We start from the raw sequence: 21,314 nt of genomic DNA on the forward strand, positions 1-21,314 counted from the left end.
ATGGTGGGCGAGGGAGATTTTGAAGACATTCTGGTGGGATAACTCTGCAAAGTGTCCCTTTTCAAAAAGGATTAGCCCCTTCCAGGAGCTTCTGGGAGACCAAAAAGGCCTCTAAGGGCCAAAGGAATGCCCCCTAATGGTAGAATTTCAGATGAGGGGGAGGGGGCCCATTTGGAGATGCAGGGCCGGGTCTGTGCTTCCCTCCTCAGCCTTGTTTCTCTGGCTGGGACTCAGGCTGGAAAGTGCCCCAGGTGGGGGCTTCCCTCGCTGCCTGCTGGCCCGGAGGTTCCCTGGTTAGGGAGGCCGGGGCAGGTGCAGCTCTCTGCCTCTTCAAGGACAGAAAAGGGGTGAATTGGGCAGAAGAGGGGGCGAGACTGAGGTGGGCACAGCAGGAGGCATATGGGTGTGCCCAAGGTGGTGGGAAGGAGCCATCCGCGCCCTTTCTTAACGGCGGTTACTTGCCAAGTCCCCAAAGCCCCCTGCACTTTAGAGTCAATAGCTCCTTCCCGGCTCCCTGCACCGGGCGGGACTAGAACGGTGGGGGAGGGGGCTGGAGCCACCCTTGCCTCCCTCGCTCTTGGGAAGAGATTGTTCCAGATTGTTCTCTGGCTGAGGAGCAAGCTGGCACACGCAGGTTCTGGGATCTCAGGGGTGGTGGGGTGGGTGAGTTCCCTCTGGGTGGGGACACGGTCGAGTCAAGCACACGCGTGGGAGTGCGATCAGCCTGTGTTCAGATCCTGGCTCTGCCGGGAGTCGTGGGGCAAGTCAAGTGACCTCTCCGAGCTGCGGTCTCCCGTGCACACGGGGGCCCGGAGCACCCCTTAAGGGGTCCCGTGAGAAGGAGGGGCAAGATGCAAGTCAAGCTCTTGGCAGTGTCTGGGACCTGGAAGGACGGTGCGGGTTGTTACTCTCATGGGGACAAAAATGGAGGCCCACAGAGGGGAAGGACGGGCCGGGGTCCCCGAGCTAAGTCTCCAGCGAGTCAGGGTGCCCTCCTCCCGGCCGGCCGCGGCAACACTGAGCACCTGCTGTATGCACCCCAGCAGCTCCTCGGCGCTCTGGCCCCCCACTCCCCTCCCTGCGGTGACGCTCCGCTCTGCTCACGTCCGTCCGGGCCGGCGAGGCCTCGGGTCCGCGGCGGGGTGGCGGGCGGGGAGCCCCGGCCGAGGGCAGGCGGGCCCGCGCGGGGGCCGGGGGACCCGCTGTGTCTCGGGGCGCCTTCCCCCTCCCCGGGGAAGGGCCGCGCTGGGGGCCGGGGCGGGGGCGGGGGCACAGGGGCGGCGCGCGGGCGAGCGCGGAGAGCCGGGGCGGCCGGAGGGCCGGGAGGGGCGGCTGCGGGGGCGCCCTCCGCCCTCACCCCGCCCCGCGCCTCTCCCCGCAGCGGGGGCGCCCCGCCCCCCGGGCGCCCGACGTGGACGCCGCCGCCGCCGCCGCCGCCGCCGCCGCCGCGCGGGAGTCGCTGTCCGCGGAGCCGACATGCAGGCGGCGCGGGGCGGCGCGGGGCGGCCGGGCCGCGGGCCGGAGCGCGAGCGCCAGCGGCCGCCGGGCGCCGGAGCCGCGTCCCCCTGCGCCGCCCCGGGCCGGCCGGCGGGAGGAGCCGCCATGCGCCCCGGGCCGCCCCGCGCCGCGCTCCGCCTGTGGCTGGGCTGCGTCTGCCTCGCGCTGGTGCAGGCGGGTAAGGGGGCCCGGGCCGGGCGGGCGGGAGTCCTCGGCCCCTTCCTGCCCCCCGCCCCCGCCTCTTCCCCGCCTCCTGACCCCCAGGCCCCGCCTCCCGCCCCGACCCCCGGCCCCGCCGCCCCAGCCCTGGGTCTGGGGTCTTGTGGTCCGCAGGCCCCTCATCCCATTGCCCTGACCCCAGGCCTTTGCCTCAGGTACCCGAGCTGAGCTCCCTCCTCGGGCCCGGGGAGCAGCTGAGGACACCAGTCCCCCCACCTTGGGCCTCCCTCCCTGTCCCCAAAGCCCTGCAGGACAACTCTGCAGGTCGGAGCAGGATGGGGTCCCAGTCTGCGTGAGCATGTGTGAGGGGGATGGGAACTGGCACCCCCGGGTTCGGGGTGGGTGGGGTGGACCCCTGAGCCTGCTGCAGTCAGGGTCCGGCCTGCCCCGAGTGCCGAGTGCCGGCCTCATCCTCACCCAGCCCAGCCTCTCCTGAGGCTCCGTGTCTGTCCCTTTGGCTTCTGGCGCCTCACTCATCACTCCCTCTACCCATCCCTCTGTGGCTCAGTGCTTTCTCTCCCTCCCTCCCTCTCCCCCCGCCCCCCTGCTTCCTCTACGTCTGTCCCTGATAGCCCACTTGTCTGTTTTCTGGTTCTGTGTCTGCTGCCACCTGTCCGTGTCCCTCTGTCTCTCTCTGTCTCCAGGGATGGCTTTGTCGCCCCAGGCCCAGCCCCTGGGGCCTCGGGTCCACTCCTCTGTGGGGTGCAGGATGCTGCTCAGGGCCAGGTCTTCCCCTTGCAGCACTCACCCCCTGGGGTCACAGACACAAGGCCCCTCTCCTAGAGCCCTTCTTCCTGCCCTCCACCATCTCTGTGCCTCACTCTCCCTCCTACTCCCTTCCCAACTGACCCGCTCTCATCTCCTTCCCACATGCAGAAGACCCTACCTGCCCTATACTCATGGTCCCCCCCCCCCACAGATCCTGCTCTGAGTGACCTCCCTCCTGCCTCCAAGGGCTGGCAGAATGTGGAGAACAGGCTAACAGGCTCACAGAGACCCCTCCCCATCTTCATCTGTCTGCCTCATTACAGTATGGGGGTTCCTCTCTTGAACCTCACTCCCAACCCTTGATCCTCACTCCCAACCCAGGCCTCACCCTAGCCTGGCTCCTCTCCACCTCTGGGTCTTTCTCCTTCCCTCAAGGTCACTCACCTGACAGTGTGGTCTTGTAGAAAGAGCACTGGACTGGGAGTCCTTTTGACTGCTTTTCATCAGACTAACTTTCAGGTCTCGAAGCCCTGGCCACCGATGCCTCCCTTGTGCCTGCCCACCCCCCCAACCTCTTAACACCCTTCCATTAGATCTGGCCCCAGCCCAGGCCCATCTGTTTTAGCTTGGACCCCTAATAGGGCCAATGTGACCAGTAGGGGCTCCTCACCCTGGACACGCAGAGCCCGGGGCCTCTCGGGCTATAGCTCTTCAATTACTAACGAACTGAGACCCGTGTGTCAGCCCCTTCGGAGGCCTTGCGTTCTTCCTTCCCCCACCGTGCAGCCTTCCCTAGGTTCCCACTTAGGAGACAGTGGGCCTGGGCCTCACGGCAGGGGGTGCTGAGGCTCAGGTGCCTCCCCACCCCCAGACAGCCCCTCGGCCCCAGTGAATGTCACTGTCAGGCACCTCAAGGCCAACTCTGCGGTGGTGAGCTGGGACGTCCTGGAGGATGAGGTGGTCATCGGATTTGCCATATCTCAGCAGGTAGCCCTCGAGGGTCTGGGAGGGCAGGACACATCGGGATAGTAGCAGGGGATGCGGAGGGGGGTGTGCAGAAGTAGAAAGGGAAAAGGAGCAGAGAGCAAGAGAGACAGAGGCAGAAGAACTGCACATATGGCTTAGAATAGGGACCCCAGAGGGGAATGATCAGTGAGGAGGGCTCCCAGGCCTTTGACTGGAAACTGGGAATCAAAGACCTGGTTTGGATCTTACACAGACCTGAGTTTCGGGCGCGGTGCAAGACCTCACTGGGGAGACAGCATCGGGCAACTCTTCTAAGCTCTCTGCACCCGCACTGTCTCCCTCTCTGTAACATGGAGTGGCAAGAGCCATAGCTGCCCATGGAGATGAGGGGTGCGTGGGGAAGCCTGTGTGTGTAAAGGCTTGAGCTAGCGGCCCGGTGAGCCCGGTCATCGCCAGAGAGGTGGGCAGGGCGGGGTCGGTGACAGGGCGCTGACTGCAGCGGGCCTGGGGTTTGCCTTGGCAGAAGAAGGATGTGCGGATGCTGCGCTTCATCCAGGAGGTGAACACCACCACCCGCTCGTGTGCCCTCTGGGACCTGGAAGAGGACACCGAGTACATTGTGCACGTGCAGGCCATCTCCATTCAGGGCCAGAGCCCCGCCAGCGAGCCAGTGCTCTTCAAGACCCCACGCGAGGCTGAGAAGATGGCGTCCAAGAACAAAGGTAGGCCGGGGCACTGTTAGTGGGGGTGGCGTGAGCTGTGGTCAGGGCCAGAGTAGGGGGTGGCTGGAGGAAAGCACCAGTGCCCCCAAGCCCCTGTTGTCTAGTAAAGCAGTGGCCAAGAGAGGCTGTCACCCTAGTCCCTGAGACAGTGGGCATATCAACTCTCAGCGTTGGGTCAAGCCACGTTGCTGCTGTCCCAAGTAGCCATCGGCATGTTCTCGAATCTCTTTATTAGGTGTCTGGGTACCTATAGAGATAAACATTTAAGCTCATGGGCTGGCCCTGGAGGGGTGGCTGGGGATGAGAAGAACCTCGGACCTAGTGTCTCCCTCCCTGCAGATGAGGTAACCATGAAGGAGATGGCAGGGAGCCAACAGCTGCGGACCGGTGAGGTGCTCATCATCGTCGTGGTCCTGTTCATGTGGGCCGGTGAGTGCCTCCAGGCCCCTCCTCGCTTGGCCTCTGGGCAGCGGAGGCCCCTGGCTGGGCCCCTTCTCTCCGGGAAGTGGAGACAGCTGAGAGATGGACCCATTCTCTAATTTACGTCTCACAAAGAATTTAGCCGATTGAGAGCTGCCTCGGATTATTTGAGCGCTTGCCCTTCATTCCCTCCGGAATAGTTTGGACACCTGGGTGGACTCGTACCTTCTAGCCATGGCTGCAGGAGCATGGGCTGGGCCTTCAGGTGCTCCAGGCTTGGGACCCTCTTACGCTGCTCATCCTTCTAGCTCTGGTTCTGTGACCACCTCCATTAGGTCTCCCCCATCCATCCATGAGAAAGGTTGTTTTGCCTACTGCTCTCACAATGTACTGCTCATCCCTCCCTTTAGCTCCTCCCAGCTGAGGTCATTGGGCCCTTGGGGCTCCCTGTTCCCACTTGTCTGTGAGCTACCCTCTGATAAAGAACAAATTTCATCTCTGTACTCAACCAGCATTTTCTGAATGGCCATTCTGTTCCAGGTAATAGTACTGTAGTCATGACTAAAGAGCCCTGGGCTTGCAAGGAACTGGGTCTAGGAGAAGCCAGGCCCATACTTAACTATAATTCAATGTGATAAGTGCCATGTATGGGGGCAGAGGCGAGGGAATTAATTCTAGAGCTAGGAGTAGAAATCAGGAAAAACACAGAGAGGAGGAAACATGGGGATTGAGCTTTGAAGGATGAATAGGAAGTCACCAGACAGCCAAAAAAGGAACAGTGTTCTGATGACAGCATGTATAAGAAACAAATTCAGGGGCACCTGGGTGGCTCAGTCAGTTAAGTGTCTGCCTTTGGCTCAGGTCATGATCTCAGGGTCCTGGGATCAAGCCCCACGTCAGGCTCCCTGCTCAGCCAAGAGTCTGCTTCTCCCTCCCCCTGCTCTTATGCTCTCTCTTCCTCTCAAATAAATAAAATAAGGAACAAATTCAGCACAGTCTGGTTCAGTGCAGCTATGACCCAAGAGAAGAAGTAGAAACGGGGACAGTCAAGGATGGTGAGGCTTTAAAGTAGGCTGGAGCCCATTTTGAGGGACCTGAACACCATGCCAGAGCTGTATTAGCATGGTGGTTGAGAGGGCAGGCTGTATTGGAGAAGCATTTGGAAAAAATGTTGTGTAGACATATCGAAAAACAGACACTTGTAAAAACAAAAGGCAGAAAAAAACAAAGGATTGTACAAAAGAGGTTTATGGTATGTTATCAGACTCAGTGCAGACAGTATTTACATAATCGTAATGATGTAAACATAGTGGACTAACCCAAGATTATGATGTGAGTCTGTCAGGGTGACGAGAAAGGAAGTAGGGGGAAGGTGTTACCCTGTACCTAAGATAGAAAGTCAAAATAGAAAAAAAAAAAAAAAGTCAAAATAGTATCTAAAACAGATAGATCAAGAAATAGCACTATAAATAAAGCATAGAGGTAAAAATGGAGAAGACACCTACCAGAATTGGAGCTGGCTTCCATAATTGTATCTGACTTTCAAAAACTATTACGCTCACATATTCTTTGTCTGCTAACAGTAAACATTTAGCCGAGCGCAGGCCCTGGCGTGCACGTCCCAGCTCTCCCGCCTCAGGACCTTGAGTAGGTTCCTAGGCTCTCTGCATCAGTCTCCTCACTGGCAACCTGGAGGTGATAATGAGGACTCAGTGGCATGGGCATTGTCAGCGCACGGCATAGGGCCTGGCACACGCTCAGCAAACGTTACTGTTTCTATTTCCCCTAACTGGAAAGGAGAGCTGTAGGGGAGAGGGGAGATGGGATCAGATGGGCATCGTGGGAAGATCAGCCCAGCAGCAGCGAAGGAGACGGCTGGTGGGGGACAGGTGGACATGGGAACCAGAGGCAGGCCGTTGCAGTGGTGTAGGGGAGAGGCCATCTGGAGCTCAGTATCTAACAGGAGCTTGGCAGGTGCCAGTGGGAATGAAGCGGGCAGGCGGGACTCGAGCTCTGGCCTCTCACTGCTCTCCTCATCCTTCTCCCACCCCCCTAGGTGTCATTGCCCTCTTCTGCCGCCAGTATGACATTATCAAGGACAATGAACCCAATAACAACAAGGAGAAAACCAAGAGCGCATCAGAAAACAGCACCCCGGAGCACCAAGGGGGAGGTCTTCTCCGAAGCAAGGTGAGGGCACGTCTCGGGTCTGGGTGGGTGGCCCCGGGGCTATAGCAGGGTCAGCTGAGGGCTGGACGGGCTGCAGCCCGGCAGAGCCAAGCTTGGCCGCTGCAGCCTGCGTGACACCAGGGACGCTGCAAATTGATTTTGGACCTTCTCCTCTTGCCGGGTGCCAGGGGCCAGTGTGGTTAACAGAATGCAGTGTGACTGGGGAGGGGAGAATTCTTGGTTGGTATGGGACAGCACAAAGAGGGGGTTCTGGGCTTATTTCTGTCCCTGCCATGCTGTGTGACCTTGAGCAGGTGCTTCACCTCTTTCTACCTTCATTTCCTCTTCTGCAAAACAGATATGACAACCTTGTCAGTGCTTGCTCTGAGCAGCTCAGAAGAGACGGTAGAGAAGTGGGAGGATCTCATGGTTCTGACGATGATTATCCAACAAACAAACATCTGGCCCACTCCACATTTCCTCCTCCCTCCATCTCCTCACACCCCCTGGCTTACTGTCCTCTCTCTTGGCTTCTCTCTTTCTGGGGCATTTTCCCGAAGCCTCTTAGTAATCCCCATCTCCAGAAGCACCTCGACAGTGTCAGTGGCCGGGGCCGCGCTCTGAGGCGGGTCTGCAGGATGTGAGAGAACCAGCCGGCTGGATGGCTCTGCTGGGGGGAACCGGGGGCCTGGCACCCAGTCTTGGCTGCTAAGTGAGTGAGGCCGAAGGCTGGGTCTGAGAAGGCAGAGAGATGAGACATGCAGGCAGGGCTACTCCTTCCCTTCCACGCGGGACAAGAGCCGGGCTTTTAGGAGGCAGCCCTTCCTTCCTTTCTTCTCGTGCCCTCTCCCATCTCCAACCTTGCAAGAAGTCTATTCAATTAGCCCTGGCTGCTTCTCTCATTTTTTCCCTCCCAGTTTCCAAACAAGCCCTCGGTGAACATCATCGAAGCATGACTGCCTGTCTGCAGGGAGAAGGATTTCATTTTTCTTCTCTGCTGGTCCCCAGGTCCATGGGCACAGGGACAGGGACTGCGGTGGGGGGAGGCACAGCTCTCCCTCTTCCCCATCCTAGTCTGGTGAAGGAGGCTGAACTACAAACCCAAATTCTGCAAAAAATAAACAAGCCACAAAACTAAAAGGCCTGGCCCCATTCTGGAAAAGGCAAAGCTGCATGAGACACAGCCTTCTTTCTGCCTCCTCGCCTCTCCTGGACTGGCTTCCTCCCTGAGAAAATGCACAAAGTTCCTGGGAGATGACAAGCACCCAGACCGACTCCAGCTGTGTCTTTCAGACCGAGAGCCATCAGGGAAGCCATGGGGCAGGGTCATGGCTGCCAGCAAGCCTTTTTCTGGATCCAGCCATCAAGGACTTGTTTGTGGTGTGATGCACAACTTTGCGAGTGTGTAAGATGGTATGTCTTATCTCTCTGGAAAACACAACTGAAGGGCTTCACTCCAGAGGGCAGAGGAATTCCCCGAACTGATTGCCTGAGGCCTCTGTCTTCTTTGGCCCTCATCTTGACTGTAACATCCTCAGTCTGGAGTCTTAAGAAGACGAAGTAGGAAAGAGACCTGGAAGGTACTGGCCCCATTTCTTTCGGAAGAGGCTGTTGGAGTTGTAACAATGCCGGCTTACACAACTGAAAAGGTATGTCCACGTGGGACATCCTGGGGGCAGCTGAATCACCCACTCTGGAGTAGAAGCTGTTGGAAGGCAGGCCTGAGCCATTACCGTGGACAGTCAGAGCAGCCCTGGCCCCTGGGGTCTCCATATCTTGCCATCTCATCCAGGGTTCTGTGAAAGCTCCCCAGGGTCCTCATGTCCTTCCCTAGAGCCTGAGTGGTGTGAGGTGACAGGTCTCTCTCTCCACTGCCCCTTTCTGGTAAACAAAACAAAACAAAACAAAAAAAATGGTGCTTGATAAGGGAAGGCAGACTCTTCCCCTAGGACTGACAAGTTACGGCTGCTGAATGCCTGCATGGGAAGAGATGGGCCTCTGCGTCTTCCGCTGGTGGCTAAGGACGGGCGTGTGGGAGGACTGCGCCTAGCACAAGCCTGGCACACAGTAGGCGCTCAGTGAACACCTGTTGAACTGAATGATGAGAGCAGTGGCCCCCAAGCCAGAGAGCTGAAAGCCATCACCCAATGACCGCCCCTTCCTTCCGGTCTACAAGAGCTCTACTGGCTCGGTCAGCCACGACTCTGCTTCGCCCCGGTGTGACAGCACAGGGAGAGAGGAGAGAGACAGGGTGAAAGGCAGATGTCAGCAATACTAAGGGCTTCCTCATGGGAGGGCATGAGGCTCCACTCATTGTCTTGTGACTTCCATCCCTGCTGAATGGGGCTGCAAGGCCAAAGCTCCTTAGGGGAGAGGTCCTTACCTCTGATCCAGTTAGAGCAATAACCTCTTTTTAAATGGAAAATAAAAGACAAATGAAAAGGCACATCCTTGTCTTCTGGTAAATGCCCAAATGTTGCCCTCTTTTTCTGGCAATTGGCAGCAAGTCAGGATGTGTGGAGGAGGGAGTCAGTTCTCTCTCTCCATTTTGGCCTGCAGCTTCTTAGGGACATGCCTGCCAGCCAAGCTGGAGTTGGAAGGGAAATCTCGAACAGATGGGGGTGCACGTGTAGGAGGAGAAAATAGCTTCTCCATCATCCTATTACTGAGGCCCCCAAATTCAAGCTTGGGCTGCCTCGCTGCACAGGTACACAGGCTGGTGGCTCAGTTTTTAGAACGAAGGGTTTTCCCCTCTGGGTGGGGCTGGGTGATTTCCCTGACCGAAGGAATGCAATTCTAGTTTCTCCCCAGGGTGGGGAGGGAAAGGAAGAGGAACTGCAGAAGCTGCTTGCTGCAGCCCAGTGTTCCCAGCATGCTGTCTGAGGCGGTTAAAGGAACATCATTAGGATCCCAACAGCAGGCTGAAGGGTGGAATAATGATGTCATTAGCCAATGAGCAAACCAGTAAGTAAACGGTACACCTCGAACACTCCTGTCCAGAGCCAGCAAGAGTTTGGAGAGAAAAGGTCAGATGAGCAGGACTTAGGGTAGACTGTTCTGGAAGGTTCCAAGAGGAAAGCAAGTCTTTTTTTTTTTTTTTTTTTTTTTAAGATTTTTATTTATTCATGAGAATCACACACACACAGAGAGACACAGGCAGAGACACAGGCAGAGGGAGAAGCAGGCTCCACGCAGGGAGCCTGATGTGGGACTCGATCCTGGGACTCCAGGATCACGCCCTGGGCTGAAGGCAGCACTAAACCGCTGAGCCACCCAGGGATCCCCGAGGAAAGCAAGTCTTAAAGGCTGGGTGGGAAAGTGGAAATCTGCCAGCACCCAGAACTCTAAACACGAGAGAGGTCCTTGCTGGGCCCTCTGTCTTGTGTGTCCATCTAGTGCCACCTGGTGGAGACGCCCATGAGTCAGCAGCAGTTACCTACAGATAGCCATATGGGACCAGCAAGCACTGCTAATGGAAATTTAGCAGTGCTGGTAGCACATCAGCAGAGGGTTAAGGGGGACGGGAGACTAATGAACACTTCTGGTTTAGATAAACCCCATTCCCTTTAGTTACCTCCCTAAAACCCCAAGTTCTACAACTGAGTTTTTCTTGGACCAGCCATTGTATACAGTATAACCCTGTAACTGACTTGGAACAGGGGTGGGCAAGTTCTTGAGAGACTGAGGCCTGACCTGCAGGCCACACAGGGCCTGTGGGAAGATGCTGGACAGAGGCGGGACTCTGCCTTGACCCCAAGTGACCCTTCAGGGCAGCTACTTTTGGGGGGGTGGGTTTCCTTATCTGTCAAGAAAAAGGTTAAGAACAGCACCCCAGAGCCTACTGACCACCTGGAGTAGGTGCCAGGGGGCCTTCCTCCCAGCAACGAGGGAAAACCCCAAGGTCTGGGAGAGGAAGAAGAACCCTGTTTGTGTGGGCCAAGAGTCCTTTCCCCTTTCTGATCCTGTTCCTTCAAACCAGGCTTTTCAGAGTGGCCTCTTCTAGAATCCACTTTTAAGATCTCTAATTCAGCCCTTTATAAAAACATGTAGTATCGTACCATTCCAGGCATGTGACATTTCAGACTGTTATGTTACTTTTCACCTTTTTGAAATCTTTTTGAGTTTTAGGATTTTGCTTTTAAGTGGCCTCCAAGAACAAATTGCTTCCATAAATGGGACACACGCCCTGGCTCCAGCCCCACCAAACTCCATCAGTACAATATTTCCAAACCCTCAAGTGTCACTTGAAGCTAAGTCGGAGGAGATCCTCATATACAAATAGTTCCTTTAATGATAATGATAATGATTCTGGACTACTACATGGGGGGTTTTACAGGTTGTCCAAAAGGTTACATTTCACCCCCATCTCAATGGGTGCTGGGGGAAGGTCGGATTTTCTGTCTGTGACATGTTCCAGTTGTCATTAGAGAAGGACAGGTGGGGAGGATTGAAAAGGCGCAGCTTGTTCATTAAGGAATTCCACTGCTGACCAGCTGATATTTCCTGTGACAAGTGGAAATTTTTTTCCTGACAGGTGTTCTGACATACAAAGCAAGCATACCTTAGGACCAGTTTAGGAATAATTGTTTTCTCTTAGAAAAGCAGGACAACACAAAGAAAAGCAGGGAACCCTGCTTTCTAGTTTTAGATGGTTGGGTTTTTTTTTTTTTCCCTGTAAAAAGCTCCAAACAAGCTAGAGAATGACCCCATTCTTTTGAGAGAAGGTCCATTTCTCCTCCTCCTCACTTTTCCATAACATAAAAATGAACTAAGGGTAAGTAAGGAACACCACCACTTCAGAGAATGCAGCCTGGTCCCTGAAACCTTTGATGTCTGCAGTAACATATTGCTAAAAAGGAAATAAGCAACTACTAGACAAAGGATCTGCACCTGACAGAAACAAAATGGGTATGTATAGGTTAGGAGTACCTCAGAGTGAGACAGTATTAAATAACTGAGTGTTTAGCAAATTTGTATTGAAACTTTTGCCTGGACTACAGAACAGCCATTAGACAAAACTTATGTAACAGCAAGACAGAGTCTGTCCAAACATGTTGGTACTTATTTACTCAGCATGAGTTGAGATTTTATAAGCATTGGCTAATATAGGTGACAAGCTTTTATTGCCTTCATCCTGTTTCCTGGGGTAAATCTAAGAAGCTTAGGTTCACAAAAGGGATGTAAGGAACGCTGTGTCTCCCCTATCTACCCACACTTATTCCACCTGCATCCCAGGTTCAGGAGCAGTCAGTTTCTGGAGAAGTTGGATTAAGAACTACCATCAATTTTGGATGATCAGTTCTGGTTTCCCATATTCCTTTCTTCAAAGGGAGAATGCTCTGGGTTAACTCAGCTTCTTCCCTGATCAGCACCAGTTTGGGAGAGGCAGACAGGGGTCAACCACACAGCCATGGGAAGGAATGTGAGGCAGTGTTTGTTTGATCGGGCTGAGCCGTCTCCCCCTTCTGCAAAAACAGCAGCACAGTGATATTTCAGGCTTCCCCTATGTCAGGCTCCTGACATGCACTATATGTAGCTGCAAATCCCAATCAATTTCAACATTTCTTGACTGCTAGAAAGCCTTTCTCAACACTGTAATTTACCCTCAAAAGAATAGGGAGCGTGCACCCTCGCCTCCCCAGTACCACATTCTACTAACTGCCACCCCCGCCCAGACCCCACTAACCTGCCTACACAAGAAAAGGATGGAACCCTCCTTTCAAAGCCTGCAACAGACGGTCACAGTACATGTGCCACGACAAGAACTTTTATTTCTTTTTAATGACATTAAACACAACTGCTACAAGGGAAAAAACATGATAAAGAGGAGGCACCAAACTTCAGTTTCGTAATTGATCCTGACAACTCAAGTCAATCAGGCCTGTGAGAGATGCAAAGCTATAGGTTATTGCAGGCTCTTATAAGTAAACTTCTGTAAATAGCACATTGTTACTCTTTGTCAAGACCACTGTGGTGAGAAATGTCTCCTGAAGGAAGAAAGCTAGGTAGGCAGTTAAATGCACATAACCCTTACTCAAGAACTCAGGAAATACTAGACTGTGAGCCCAAGACCACATATGAGATATGCAGCTTTAAAAACAGATTAGAACTCCAGATTTTACCCACAACGATTTCTAAGGCAAACATGCCTGATAATGAGTTTTCTTTGGCTTTGTTTTTTTCTTTTTCAAGAATACCATGTTAACCGCTAGAGAACAGTTCTCTCCTCCCCCAGTCCAACAGATTTAATTAAGCTGCTAACGCTTTGGAAAAACAGAATTATTTGAGCAAAGAGGAAATGTGATTGTCACATTTTCTAGTTAACCTGTCACTCATTTGATTTGGCAAAGGCAATGCTGCCATTACACATTCAGACTTAAACCCTCCTGTACCAGGAATGCAGGAACATGAGCCTAAGCGAAATGCTGTCCTTTCACTCCTTGGGTTGTCTGTGGAGAACTAGACAGCTACAGTGCTAGTTATTCCAGCTACAATTAATTTTTATTATGCTGTCATTCCAAAGGTAGATGTCTGCTTCTCTTACTCCATCATGCTAATTTAGGGAAATCTGGAAAAGTGAATAATGTAGTAAATGTCCATTATGCCAACTAAAATAATAGATTTTGACTCTTTGAACAGAACTTTGCATTTGGTCCTAGAATCTAAACCTAATGTCCAAGGAAGAGAATCCTCACCTAGGTAAAAACAGTAAACACTTAGGGACATCCATCTAAGTTTATTGGTGGCTTGAATGACCAAACCTTCACCAAGTCAGTTTCTAAAGCAGGGTAGGGTATTTAAGATGGGGTTCTCACATACAAAGGTGGGGCTGATGAACCAACAAAACCCAAGAGAGGCTGCTAGCCCGGCACCACAGGCGATGCTATGATAACTATGTCCCAGCCTTCAAAGAGGGTGAGCAACAGCATGAATGCCCGACTGCAAGACCTTCCGAAAGACGTCTAAAGCCGTCTGTAAAGAAAGGAGAACAAACTCCTCAGACATCCACCAGGCTGGCTGCACAAAGTCCATCAACTTAAGTTAGAATACCAAACCTTAAAATCAGGTAATGCTTTTGTACACAGGCTTAATCACAAATACATTAGACCCACAGGAGCAGTTCTGTCAAACTGTGTCCCAGGAGTATGACCAAAGAAAATGGTAACATCCAGAAGCTAGAGGCACTGCTTGTTAACTAATCACAGAGACAAAAGAGCGCCTCTCCCAAGTCTCTCCCACAGGATGGAGCTTACGGACTGACACATCAACTCAAGACTGAAAGTGGAGCTGAGTGGATGAAACTGAAGACTAACTCACACCTCAGTAGTACTGGCTTTCTAACCTGTCCTGGAGTTAAGACTCTATGTGGGAAGCTCCTTGATGAAGAGAGCAGGGAGGCGTTCTTAAGAGGCATATCTGGGTCTAACAGGATACAGGAACATATCAACAGAACCTAAGGAGCACAATGGTCGCCAGGGAAAAAGAAGGAAAATCCTTGAGAAAAGGCAGAAAAGACAATCAGTCACAAGACCACAGATTAACAAGGGTTAGTCAGCAGTCCTATGTCAGAGCTAAGATGTGTAAGATTTATAAATCTATTGTGCAAAACAAATTTAATAAAGAATGGGGGTGGGGGAGCAAAAATAAATAAATAAAGGCAGCTAGTAAGTACAAAAAGGAGAGAACATTTACACTTTTAACTTGTCCTTACAACAGGATTTTTGTCCTGTTCCATCCTACTTCAAATGTCCTGGATTACCAACTTTAAAATACTGACAAGTACTCGGAGATTCAAATAAAAAAGTAAGAGGGGTTGATAAAAGTGACTTATGTCCATTTATAAGTCATCAGCAATAATTCACACTGGCTTGCAGCCTGGTAATCTCTTCCTTACAGGAGATTACAAGATGATTTCTTTTGGGCACCAGAAGTAGACTTCACCTCTGTGTAGAGGTGGGGGTTTGCATTTGGGGTTTGGCTTGAGCCTAGGTATTCTGGCTTAATGCTGGCTTTCAAGAAGTGGCCACCTTTGATTTAAATAAAAAAATAAAAAATTAACAGTGCTTAAATGCATGCACACAGACAAACAAGAAGGACCTTATACAAAAAAAAATTCTCAAGTCAGCAATGGGAATTTCCAAAGGTGACAAGTTCTTTAAATAAAAATCTTGTGAAAAATAAAATTCAAAATCTACAAAGCACAAAAGAGCAGAAGATGAGATGCTGCTCTGAACAGGACCCTGGATAGGGACCTTCACTGCTGATGGGATGAGACAAATGGACTCGCTGGGAAGTCCGGGAGACGCTGGAAACGATGGTGGGATCGCATGTTCCTGTCGACCCACTGAGTCAGACTGTATCTTTGCAAAGGTTTCTGCCGGAACCGAGCGTAGTTTCTATTAGGAGAGAAGGAAAATAAAAACAAGAGGAGAGTTTCAGCTGGAATGGCTATTTGTACACAGAAAATGGCCTAGACAACTATCTTAAGAATTTATTTTTGGATATCAGATATTGATTTTACCTTTCAATCTTAATTTTAGAAATTTTATACTATTTTATTTATATGAAAGTCACAATGTGGGACACCTGGGTGGCTTAGTGGGCTAAGCGTCTGCCTTAGGCTCAGGTCATGAACTCAAGGCCCTAGGATCCAGCCCCACGTCAGGCTCCCTGCCAGTGGGGAGCCTGCTTCTCCCTCTTTCTCTCCCCTTCCCCCTCACTCATGCTCTCATTCACTCTGTCTCTCACATGAAGAAATAAAAAAAAAAATTAAAAGAAAAGAAAGGCACAAGAGTAAGTGCTATTTCCTTCTAACTCTAAAACCAGTTGCTGCACAGGTATTATGGTGAAGTGTGCCATATTCACAAATATTAAGAAAACCTAATATATGACGTATAATAATGTTTTAGTAGGGAAAAAATATTTTCTCCCTCAAGGAACATTTAAAACAGGATCTATATTTCATTGCTTGCATCAGGACTTCATTGTCTGACACAGCTCAAGGTTGCTCAGGACACAGGAGTTAAAATTAGAATAAAATTCCCAGAGAAGGTAAGTCATCATGTGAGTATCACACTGCAAGTTTAGAGACTGAATAATTAATAGCACGGAATCAAAGTAAAGTTTCTTGATCTTCTTTAGTCACCACCAGTCTTTTAGGCTGGGATTCTGAATAAGACCCTCTGAGGTAATGTGATCTCATTCTCAACTCCAGCTATTCCTAATAACCACCTGGGAAGCTTTCTAAAGGTAGATTCTTGCCCCTACTCCCTGACATAATGACTTAGAATCCCTTGAGGCAGGGTCTCGACATCTTCATTTTTAGACATCTCCAAAAGTGATTGTGAGCAGCCAGAGTTAAAAATAATTTAAACATTTTATGACATTTATCTAACCCTATATGCAAGTACTTACTGAATTCTTTAAATACCTCACCTCATTTAATGCTAATAACAATCCTACCAGAAAAATGATGCTATAATTTTGGCAACTCTAGGGGAAACACTGAGTATAAAGGCCCTGAGGTGGGAGCATGTGTGACATTCGAAAAATAGCAAAGCCAGAGGGACTAGAGCAGAATGTGAAAGAGGAAGAGTAGTAGGAGATGCAGTCAGCAAGCTAACCATGTCAGCCCAGGCCATAGTCCTTCTAGGGGATCATGAAGATGGGAAATGTGACATGGAAAGCCACTGGAATATTCTGAGCAAAGAAGAGAATCTGAATCTCTGGCTGCTGAATTGAAAATAGTAGACAGGCAAAGGCAGAAGCAGGGAGATCATGTAGGAGACTTGCAAGAGTTCAAGTGAAAATGATGAGAAATTATCAGGTTTGGGATATATTTTATATGTAGGGCTTACAAATTTGCTAATAGGTTGAATATGGGGTGAGAAAGGAGTCAAGGTGACTCCAAAGTTTCTCAGTATCTGGATCAAAGTAACTGAATAAATCTGTAAAGCCATACTACATCAAGAATCCAGAAGATTTCAGAATAGAAAGGCCCTCTGACATCAGTAAGTCCAACTTATTAGCTGTAGTGATGTAAGGACCAAAGAGGTGGCATGACTTGATCAAAATCATATAGCTACATTATAAACTGCAAAGCTAGAACAGAACCCATTTCCTGAATTTCAGCTCACTTCTTATTCTATTATACTGTTTCTTTTCCCACCTCTGGAATTAAACAATTACACCTGAACTACCCACCACATTCCTCTTGTAGCCAAATTCTACCCTTTCCCTCCTCCTCCTAATCACCCACTCACCGCATGGTGAGGTCCGAAGGATGCTGCCATTTTGGGTTCTGCATATGATGAACTTGACCCATCAAGGCATACAGTTCCCCCAAGGCACCTGTGACACAGAGGGATCGTGGTTAGGAAGCAGCTCAGTGAACTACCATGTCAGCCTAGATCAAAGCATGTGTTTTCAGGGAAAGAGAAAACAGGCACTGGTCCTGATACTATCTATGATTATCACAAGCAGTCAGCACAAAAACTATAAGCCAGAGAGGGGAGCTTGCTTTCAGATGATGATGATGATGATGATGATGATGATGATGGAGCAGCAATAATGACAGCCACCATTCATTCATTCAACACTTCCTAGCTCCCACAGTATATGAGGAACTTTACTGGTCCCTAGAATATAGTGATAGACAAGGCACTGTACTTGCCCTCAATTAGGTTTATATAGGAGACAGGCGATTCCAAATCTTGTGATGAGTGCAGTGACAGGAGAAACATAGGCTGCTATGTGAGCACAGAGACTGGAGGGTGGTGATTTGAGAAAGCCCTCTCCAGGGGAAGTAAACCAGAAGCAGTGATCAAAAGGATGTCTAGAAGTTAGTGAGGTTAAGAGGGGTGGGGGTGCAGGTATCCAAGAGAAAGAGCTAATGCAAAGGCCCAGAGATACAAGACAGCAAAATACATTCAAAAAACAAGAGAAGTTGAGAATAGACGGCAGCTGGGGCTTTTTGCTAAACAAGAACAATTGTTGGAGGCAATTTCTCAAACCCCTGGGAGCCTGGCAAGATGCTACGCACTTTTCAAACTATCTCATTTAATTCTAATAAATATCTCATATGGAGATAGATGTTATGAACATCTTTTTGGAGATGGCAAACTGTGGCTCACAGCAGTGGGCTTGCCTTAAGTGCTAATTAAACCAATCTCAAAACTAGCCCCGTTTGACTCCATGCATTTGCCACCATCCAATAATGCTAATTTTGCACATAAGGGCTGAGACTTGGGCTAAAGCTCACAAAAACAGAAATTATGATCAGAGAGAACAACATAATTTCCCTAGACCAGTGGTTCTCAAATTTTAACATTCATCATAATCAACAGAAGTATTATAAAACAGATTATTGGATCCCAACCCCAGAGTTTTTGGATTTTGTTTGTCTCCAGTGGGACCTAAGAATTTGCATTAATAAATGTCCATGTGATGCTGATGCTGCTGGCCTGGGAACCACACGTTGAAAACTACTACCCAGGACAGTAGAGACTTTTCTTTCGACTAGCTTACACACCTCTCATTACTTTCTCCACTACACTCTCAGAAATCAAAAGTAGTTCATCTAGGCTAACGTACCATCTTTTCAAGTTCTGGTGAAAGATATTTACTTAACTTTTAGGACCACTCTAATTATTGGAAGCCTCAAGAAGTCAAGCTTTGTAGAGAAAGTATACACTTTAAAATTAGACAGAGTTAAATTAAATTCCAATCCTGACACTAAACTAGCTCTGTGACCCTGGGCAAATCATTTTACTTCTTCTAGGCCCACCTGACTCATCTATGAAATATAGACATTAATACTATCCAGCATGAAGGTGAATATTACGAACACAGTATATATAAGATTTAGCATAGTGCCTGACAAAAGCTATTGTGCAGTATGTGCTAGCTACTGTTATGGTGTTACAGCCACAAGCCTATGTTAGTTTGCAAAGACTTTTCAAATCATGTGACAATCACCTCTCTGTAGGGAAAAGTGTTTATTAAGTGGATCAGTCTACACATAAACTATGACATGTTTTATAACGCCCAACAGAAATTCTCTAACCAGAATGAGATGACATACTTCAGGAAAAATTTATAGATTACAAGCTTCTGTGCAGTTAAATTAAAAAAATAACAACCTAAGGTAAAAGAAGACAATTAACAAAATGAAAAATATATTTGAAACAGAGCTGGCAAAGTTTTAACGCCCTTATTCTACAGAAGTAATCTCTTCATAAACAAAAGAGGTCAAAGGACACAAATAGGGAATTCACAAAAGTAATACAAATGATCAATAAACATAATGAAAAGATGTTTTATCTTACTAATATGGGAAGAAAACATATTAATCTCACTTCTTGAGAAGGAAATATAAAACCACAAAAGAATTTCTCCTTTAAGGGCAGCCCGGGTGGCTCAGCGGTTTAGTGCTGCCTTCAGCCCAGGGCGTGATCCTGGAGACCCCGGATCAAGTCCCGCGTCGAGCTCTCTGCATGGAGCCTGCTTCTCCCTCTGCCTGTGTCTCTGCCTCTCTGTGCCTTTGGTGAATAAATAAAATCTTAAAAAAAAAAAAATTCTCCTTTAATAAGGGAAGTAGCAGGACGCCTGGGTGGCTCAGTGGTTGAGCATCTGCCTTCCACTCAGGGGGTGATTTCGCAATCTGCAGTCAAGTCCCACATCAGGCTCCTTTCAGGGAGCCTTCCTATGTCTCTGCCTCTCTCTCTCTGTGTCTCTCAAGAATAAATAAATAAATAAAATCTTTAAAAAGAAAAAAAAAAGGAAAGGGAAGTAGCTTTAGATTAGAAAACCCCTTGCCTGCTGGATATGTTAAGCTAAAATCAAAGGTCTCAATTCAGATTGCCTTTCCCATATCCTACATTCAAATCACTAGCACCCTATTCATTCTAGGCCTGTAAAAAAAAATGTTTCAGTGAGTTAAAAAATCAGCTTTGTAAGACTTTCGAGGTATGTTTTTCCTGCCAAAGCATCACCAAAGGAGGGGTTGCAAGACACAGATATCGTGGTGTCCAATCTCAAAATGGAATGAGATTATCTGTAGACCATGTCCTTCAGCTCGCTCATCTCTTACCAGCTAGATCCTATAAAATTGCCTTGATGATGGAGGCTAAAGATATACTGTAAGCCCCCCAACAAAGAAACCTATCCTGGGGCACCTAGGTGGTTCAGTTGGTTAAGCGTCTGCCTTCGGCTCAGGTCATGATCCCAGGGTTCTAGGATTGAGCCCCGGGGCGTGGGGGGGCACCCGCTCAGAGGAGAGTCTGCTTCTCCCTTTGCCCCTCCCCCTGCTTGTATTTTCTGTCAAATAAATAAATACATACATACATACATAAATTCACTTTAAACTAAAGGGGGGAAAAAACTGGTCAGTTAAGCCCAAGAAGGCTTCAAGAATTAAACTGCCAGGAGTCATAATCTAGCAGTAGCAACTTATACATAGCACTTACCATGTTATCAGACATTGTCCTACGAGCTTTACATATATATATATATATTTTTTTTTTTTTTTTAAAGATTTTATTTATTTATTCATGAGAGACACAGAGAGAGGGGCAGAGACACAGGCAGAGGGAGGAGAAGCAGGCTCCATGCAAGGAGCCCGATGCAGAACTGGATCCTGGGAATCCAGGATTATGTCCTGAGCCAAAGGCAGACACTCGACCTGCTGAGCCACCCAGGCGTCCCGAGCTTTACATATATTAACTCACTTGTTCACTGTTATAGTAATCCTATGAGGTATTTTCCCTGTTTCACAGATGAAGAAACTGAGGCACAGAGAAATAATTTGCCCAAGGTCACACAGTAACAGAACCTGAATTCCAACAATACCATTGAGTGGAGTTCCCTTAAAAATTTTTCTGGGACTGATATTTCATAGTGGAGATTAGAAAGCAAGAATCATATCACAGTATGTCTCTGTATATAACCAGTTGGAACCTTGCACAGCACTGTGTAAACAAGTTCAATAATCAGGTCTCTGCCCATACACCAAGAAATGTTAGTTTTCCTTAGCAATAAGAACTTACTGATGGACTCGTATAACCTCTTTTTAATAAAACTTAATGATCTAGAGATAATGTGAGCTACATTCCAAGCATTTATTACATGCCAGGCACTTTGCTAACTGCTTTGCATTCACCCTATCAATTCTAACCATCACATGAGGCGAATACCATGATCTCCATTTTATTAGTGATTGAAGTTTAGAAAGCATACTCATCTATCATCTAGTAAATGAGAAGGCCAGGATTCAAACCCAGGTGGAGCTAATAATCCAAAACCCTACTTCAGCTCATAATTCCTATCTCTTCTGCCAAATTTAAAGATGCTGACAAGAATGGAAACGTCTGAATTTTCTCTTCACAGTCTCTAACAGATGGGCTTTCTTGGACCAACAATCAGTACCATGGGTTTATTTTAAGTTGTGGCTAAAAGGTGGCGAAGACTGTCCTTTGTTTTGTGCCTAAGAATGAAATTCATCTAAGAATGAAAGTAAAAGGAAAAAACCCTTAACATTACAGGAATGAGATAAGCAATTCATCTAAACCTTAGTCTATAAATAGTAGCTGGCTAGTTTTGGGGACAATCCAGTCT

General features: G+C 49.1%; 2 protein-coding genes across 14 annotated transcripts in view; one reads left to right on the top strand and one right to left on the bottom strand.

The window, feature by feature from the left end:
• The first annotated feature begins 550 nt into the window (after window positions 1-550).
• FNDC5 (fibronectin type III domain containing 5) lies at window positions 551-9,147 on the top strand. 6 transcript variants are annotated; one of them, XM_072750356.1, is made up of 7 exons: window positions 1,547-1,675; window positions 1,872-1,980; window positions 3,296-3,411; window positions 3,914-4,112; window positions 4,452-4,541; window positions 6,589-6,722; window positions 7,619-9,147. In XM_072750356.1, the coding sequence occupies exons 4-7, from the start codon at window positions 3,929-3,931 to the stop codon at window positions 7,655-7,657; spliced, it is 447 nt and encodes a 148-aa protein (XP_072606457.1). In that variant the 5' UTR covers window positions 1,547-1,675; window positions 1,872-1,980; window positions 3,296-3,411; window positions 3,914-3,928; the 3' UTR covers window positions 7,658-9,147. The 6 variants fall into 6 exon arrangements, with proteins under 6 accessions (XP_072606462.1, XP_072606460.1, XP_072606458.1 ...); XM_072750358.1 differs by having other exon boundaries at window positions 1,549-1,675; window positions 7,060-9,147; XM_072750360.1 differs by having other exon boundaries at window positions 1,551-1,675; window positions 1,872-2,018.
• A 3,305-nt stretch (window positions 9,148-12,452) lies between these two features.
• The window catches only part of S100PBP (S100P binding protein), a 38,933-nt gene continuing 30,071 nt past the window's right edge, over window positions 12,453-21,314 (bottom strand). For 7 of the 8 annotated variants that reach the window (XR_012000079.1, XR_012000078.1, XR_012000077.1 and 4 more), the window contains 2 exons: window positions 16,964-17,051; window positions 12,453-15,097 (listed from right to left, as the gene is read on the bottom strand). Coding sequence is in view for 5 of the 8 variants with exons in the window: in XM_072750354.1 (XP_072606455.1) it covers window positions 14,956-15,097; window positions 16,964-17,051 (230 nt within the window). In the remaining 3 variants the exon portion in view is untranslated. Of the gene's footprint in view, window positions 15,098-16,963; window positions 17,052-18,672; window positions 19,261-21,314 lie in introns of those variants that run through there. The other variant, XM_072750355.1, reaches the window with a different exon arrangement.

Source organism: Vulpes vulpes, chromosome 2 (genome assembly GCF_048418805.1).
Source record: "Vulpes vulpes isolate BD-2025 chromosome 2, VulVul3, whole genome shotgun sequence".
Lineage (NCBI taxonomy): Eukaryota > Metazoa > Chordata > Mammalia > Carnivora > Canidae > Vulpes > Vulpes vulpes.

Coding starts and splice junctions, on each gene's coding strand:
- FNDC5 (XM_072750360.1), top strand. CDS start 1,603: ATGCGCCCCGGGCCGCCCCGCGCCGCGCTCCGCCTGTGGCTGGGCTGC. Junction 2,019..3,295: donor CCCAGTCTGCGTGAGCATGT/GTGAGGGGGATG, acceptor CCCCACCCCCAG/ACAGCCCCTCGGCCCCAGTG. Junction 6,723..7,618: donor GAGGTCTTCTCCGAAGCAAG/GTGAGGGCACGT, acceptor TTTCCCTCCCAG/TTTCCAAACAAGCCCTCGGT.